A 6,000-nucleotide genomic window follows, 5' to 3' on the forward strand; every position below is an offset into this window, starting at 1 on the left:
ATTCATTCTCCAAATGTCTGCAACGGCTAGGGTTGGGCCATGCCAAAGCCAGGACCTCCTTCCAGGTCTTCCATGAGGATCACACTGACCTAGCTACTTGACCATCACCTGCTGCCTCCCAGGGTATACATTAGCAGAAAAGCTTGAAACAGGGAGCAGAGAGGAGACTCAAACCCCAGGCATTCCAGTAAGGGCTGTGGCATCTTCTGGTTTCATTTGATCCCTATAAAATTTCGAATTTTTTGCCATTATGAAAACCCATTGGTCTGCTAATAAAAATAAGAATAAACTGAAAACTACAGAGTATCAAGACAGAATTTTACAGCTTGGAGAATACTGGGATTTGAGCTAGATTTAAGCGTATGAAAGAGAGGTAATCTAAGTAAAAGTTACTAAAAGGCAAAATGGAACAAAGATGTATTCAGAATATAAACTCTAATTTTCTATGGCTCCTTTTCATGGCCTCAAAGACATGAAAAGCTATATAAGGAGAAGCTGAAAAGTGGAAATAGTTCAAAAATCTATCCTGAAATTACTGTTATCTAGATTTTATTAAATTCTATTAGGCCATATGTTACAGATGAAAAGGAAGGAATAGAAACAAAACTGAAAAAAAAAATGACATTCGAAATTTACCGTCTCTAGGGTTTGAGAAAGATAGCCAAAGGTGAATCTAAGAGTACTTACAGTATTTTTTAATCTAATTTCTTAAATGTGTTTTTAGGAAAGCCATGTATCATCTCCAACATCCATGTCTAATGAAGAAAGAGAGAAAACATTGTTTGACATGCCCAGTGGCACTACTCATGTATCAGGTTTGTAGTCATAGGCTTGCTTTAAAAAAAAAAAAAAATTTCATCTAAAGGAATTCTGTATTTGAAGTCATACCATTATTATGCAATGTTATGTCAAAAAGAAGACTAAGCAGAATTTAACATAGTTACCTAAAAAAGTTCATCGATAAAAGGTTTTTTATTTTATCTAGAAGGCACAGTTACAGAGACAGATCTTCGATCCTCTGTTTTACTTCCCAAATGACCGCAACAGCCAGGGTTTGGGCCAGGCTGAAGCCAGGAGCTTCTTCCAGATCTCCCATGTGGGTGGGTGGCAGGGCCCAAACACTTGGGCCATCCTTCCACTGCTTTCCCAGGCACAGTAGCAGGAAGCTGGATTGGAAGTGGAGCAGCCAGGACTTGAACCCATGCCCCATGAGATTCTGGTACTGCAGATGGTGGCTTAACCCACTGCTCCACAGTACCAGCCCCCAAAATACTTATAATAAACTAAAAATTGCTGTAATTTTTATTCAAAACATCCATTATTATGTTTTTTAACTCTTCCTAAGGCCCCGTTCAACATCTTAGTCGCAAACGAATGTACATAGGAGATAATCTAAGTAACTCCAATGAAGTAGAAATGGAAGAAGAAAAAAGAGTAAACTTGCTTCCCAAGAAATTGTGTAAAACTGAAAGTGCAGATCGTCGCCCCTACAAAAGTAGGTAGATCAACAGCCTGTGTCAAAATGCAATTATTTGGAAGGAGGCTTCTTAATTTTGAATGACTCCATCCACAAAACAAATTTGTTTGTAAAGACAACTTTGAATAAACACAAGACAGATGATTTTTTATACAAGTTTCACTTTATGTGGATGATATAATAAAGGTCTTCTATATGCAGAGATCTCATTTGTCATTCTATAACTTAATACTACATTAAAGTTTTACTGGAGTATGAACTACTGATGCATTTGTGTCACTAGATACTTATGCTAACAAGTAACATGGAAGTAGTCAATCAGTTAAAAAATAATCTCAAAGTACTCTGTTAAGAGTCAGAATTTCTGCCTGAATAGCCATGCCACACAATAATTTCAGTTTTAAATTAGTGTTGCCTTTTCATTTCATAATCCTTAGATTATCCGGATCTGAAAATAAGATTAAATATAATCTCAACCTAATGACAAGGCTAAAATAAGCATATTTTAACTTTAGCTGAAAATCTTTTTTTAGGGTCTGAAAGTGTCTCTCCATCATCACTAAGTGACTTTTTTATTCCTGTGGAGAACTGGGAAGGTGAATTTTCAGGTATAGGGAAAATGAATTCAGAATCTAAGAAGATTCATGTGAGTTATCACTTTTAAATTATGATTTATACCTAATAAAATATTTTGCCACACTTTCTGTGAGCCTGTTGGCTTGCCAGATCCTCTGGCAACATATCTAGACACTCAACTTTCTTTGTGAAAAATTGGAATAATGATTATTTTCAGCTGAGTTTGTCACTTCTAAAATCTGTATTCACATTCTGTATTTTTCTTTATTTTCTTTTGGGTCCTATGATTTTTTTTTTCTTATTTTCCCCAAAATTTTCTCTTCATGTCTTACTCTTTTTAAGATTTTTTGTGTCAGAGGTGACAGTGCAGGATGGTAGTATAATAAAATACAAAGGATAAGCAACTACAGTAAGAGCAGTCCTGTTTCACTTTGTTATGCCAGTCTGTACTTCTGTATCTTTAGTTTTTCATGCTCCAGTGAGATTACATATGCAAAAATGTGTTTTAAAACAATTTTAAATTCTTAATGTTTTGTCACCTATCTTTCTATTTGGAGTAGAGAGTTCCTTTATAACCTTCTTTGAATAAAATATTTTCAGCACAGATTATTAACTCCATCTCTTGCTTTTGTTTTTCTTCTATTTAGGGGTAAGATTTGAAATTATAAAGTTGCATATATTGTTTTTATTTTATTTGTCCAAGATCAACCTAATCTAAATAGTGAAGCCCTGATTTATATATCCTATTAAGCATCTGTAGTTAGATGTGAATTTGTTTTGTGAAAAAATGGCCAAAAAAATTTGTGACTTTTACACTGTGCCCTTGAATGGAATTATGATCATTTTTGTAAATACTGTAGAATGTATTATGAAAACAGTCAACAACTTAGCCCTCAAAGCCATACTGATTGAATTAGGCACTGTTCTGAGTTTATTAAAACTTCAGTCAAAATAACTGAGTTCTTAATTTTTCAGTTTTCTAAGTCCTTACTTACCTATTTTCATGGGAAAGGCTTTTTTTCTAATTTTTTTTTTTTGACAGGCAGAGTAAACAGAGACAGAAAGGTCTTCCTTTTTTGCCTTTGGTTCACCCTCCAATGGCCGCCGTGGCCAGCAAGTTGCAGGAGCCAGGTACTTCCTCCTGGTCTCCCATGCAGGTGCAGGGCCCAAGCACCTGGGCCATCCTCCATTGCACTCCCGGCCATAGCGGAGAGCTGGACTGGAAGAGGGGCAACCGGGACAGAATCCGGCGCCGCCGCAGGCAGAGGATTAGCCTATTGAGCCGCGGCGCCGGCCAAGAAAGGCTTTGGTCTTGATATATTCTTGGTTGGGTCATTTATTGTAAAGATATTTTAAGTTAAAATGAGTGTTTTTCAGATCCGAAATAGAGCAGTGGAATTTTTTGCTAAGCATTCTTGGAAAATCATCCAGCAACATCTGAAAACAATCAACCATCAACTTCAGGAACATAGGTCTGTAATAACAACCTGTTCTGTGATTGCTGACTGTTGTGTGTGTGTGAATAAGTATGTCCTGAATACATGTTCTAAATGCCATAGTCTTAATTTTTTTTATTTCCTTCTGAATAGGCTTAAAAAAATTGATAAATTCCAATTCATCATCACAGAAGAGCTGAAGAATTTTGAAAAAGATTCACAGTCTTTAAAAGATTTCGAGAAGGAATATGTGGTTTGTGTTTCTAAGAATTTAATGTTAATCTAGTTTTGAAAGAGCTACACTTAGAAAAACTTTCATTTCCTTTCTTCACTGAGAACACATCCTAAAGCTTTTGTTCATTACAACATAATTTGGTTTCAGCTTAGGCTTTTGGTCAGCTTCATCTATACACACAAATTACAAACAATTTTATGATGAATATCTTTTTATAAAAAGGGAAAAATCAGACAATTAAATTTTTTATCTGAAAGAATGCATGGTATCAAATATTCTTAGCATATAGCCAAGCTGTTTATTAAAATTTGGAATAAGAGAAATATTCATTCAGATTTTAATTTTTAATCATGTTAAAGTATAACTAATTTTTGTATCCCAAAATTTAGGTCTTTTGGGAAAAGTTATTTCAGAAGTACAGAACATATAAAAAAAGTGAACAGCAGAGGTTAGTGTTACATTTTTAGTGACTGGAATCTGTAAAATTACATCTTTAAATTACCAACTTTTTATTGACACTTTGATATATACACTATTTTATAGTAATCTAAATTCCTGACAAGTACAAAGGTAACTTTCATTATTTTACTTGTTAGATTTCATCTTTTGAAAACTTCATTGGATAAAAATGTCTTTCATCACACTGATCATGAAGAAACTATTTTCACATCAGAGGTATAAAGTTTATACTACTATATGTAATCTTTTGTGGTAATTTCATATTGGTTAGTCGAGCTTGTCTTTTGCTGTAAAAACTGAAAATTTCATGGAGGAAATTATTTATTTACAGATGGGTTTGATGAAACAAAACATGAAAGAGGTACAAGGGAGACTTCTCCAGGAAATGGCAAGTCAGCTATCTGTTTTTCAAGTGGAATAATTATGCTTTTATATCTTTTAATGGGAAATTCTTCGCATTAGATCTAAACCCTATGTATGCACTGCCGCCAATGTCTTCAGAAGGCAGGGCAAGACAAAGCTACCAAGAAAGGCCACATAATTCAGTGAAAGAATTATTGTCCATTTGGATGACAAGACTTTAATTACTTAGATTTAGAGAAAAATTTAGTTGACCTTCCACAGGCCAACCAGTAAGACCAGCAACTGCATTCACAGAGAAAAGTAATCCCAGGAGGTACTCAAGGTGCTGCTCTAAGTGACCAGGTTTTCTCAGAAAATGGAAGCGTGTTTAAGCACACTTTAGCAGTGACCTTTGTATATAGGATATAATAATTGTTACAAAATATTAATAGGCCCTCAATATGCTGAAACACTATGGAATAGCATGTTGTGGCTGAGTTAGTTTGACAAGGCTGACCCTTACTGAAATTGTTTTCTAGCCTCTTATTTGCATTGCTCTTTTGATTCTACCATTTCATTGACTTAAAAGATTGAAGGCATTGTCTCAATTGTTCCCTTAAACATCACTGATGGTCAGAGAATTCTTCCTGGGAGACACGGTTGAATGAGCACTGGTACATAAGATTTTTATGAAAGGAGTTGTTTCAAAATGAATTTTTTTTCTTTCATGGTTTTACAGTGGTAATATAAAATCTGTGTAACTTTTTTGACCATAGCAAGAAGAGGAGCTTCTTAATGTACGCAGAGGACTGATGTCATTATTCATGGCACGTGAAAAATATTAACGTGTGAAATCTGTTACCAATGTTTATCTATTTCTTGTGTATAATTGAGGAAATGACAGAGTAGTCCTACAAAGATAACAATGCGCACCTCACTCATGTACCTTTGTAGAAACTTCCAAACTTAAATGCGTGATACTACTTTTTACAGAGGATGTCTTGAGAAATCAAATAAAAGTTGGCTGATTTTTATAGTAATATTTGTATTAAGCAAATATAATGAACTATACTCAGAGTATTTAATAAATTACATAATACATTAAAATTAATAGTTTTGGACTACATATATAATAAAGGATTAAAATTTTGTTTAATAATTCAGAGTATACAAGTAATAAAATTTAGCCACCATTAGAAAAGGAGGAAATCCCTGACTTGAAATGTTCACCTGAGTGGTAGGTGGGGCTCTGGGCCCAGTGTGGCAGACATTTGCTCATTTGTGGCTCCGGTGTATTGGGAGCACTAAATGGATGTTACTATGCTGCCTGTATAATTCAATGTAGAAGTCTTAACTTACAAGCAGACTGTTAAGTTCCTAGTATTAATTGAAATATTTTGTTAATTTATAAAGATGTGTGTATACTTGATTTGCTTCAAATATACTAAAGTTGAAATAAATGCTTATGTCAAATA

At 34.4% G+C, this 6,000-nt stretch overlaps 1 protein-coding gene across 9 annotated transcripts in view; it reads left to right on the plus strand.

Annotated features, from left to right (window-relative positions):
* Window positions 1-6,000, plus strand: part of SYCP2 (synaptonemal complex protein 2) — a 66,047-nt gene extending 60,047 nt beyond the window's left edge. For 6 of the 9 annotated variants that reach the window (XM_070051356.2, XM_070051360.2, XM_089306952.1 and 3 more), the window contains 8 exons: window positions 725-815; window positions 1,346-1,495; window positions 2,011-2,123; window positions 3,431-3,525; window positions 3,643-3,742; window positions 4,114-4,172; window positions 4,321-4,399; window positions 4,515-6,000. In XM_070051356.2, coding sequence (XP_069907457.2) covers window positions 725-815; window positions 1,346-1,495; window positions 2,011-2,123; window positions 3,431-3,525; window positions 3,643-3,742; window positions 4,114-4,172; window positions 4,321-4,399; window positions 4,515-4,604 — 777 coding nt within the window. In that variant the 3' untranslated portion in view covers window positions 4,605-6,000. Of the gene's footprint in view, window positions 1-724; window positions 816-1,345; window positions 1,496-2,010; window positions 2,124-3,430; window positions 3,526-3,642; window positions 3,743-4,113; window positions 4,173-4,320; window positions 4,400-4,514 lie in introns of those variants that run through there. The other 3 variants (XM_070051359.2, XM_070051362.2, XR_016215702.1) reach the window with 2 other exon arrangements.

Source organism: Oryctolagus cuniculus, chromosome 11, assembly GCF_051225735.1.
Source record: "Oryctolagus cuniculus isolate XC-2025 breed Fujian yellow rabbit chromosome 11, ASM5122573v1, whole genome shotgun sequence".
Lineage (NCBI taxonomy): Eukaryota > Metazoa > Chordata > Mammalia > Lagomorpha > Leporidae > Oryctolagus > Oryctolagus cuniculus.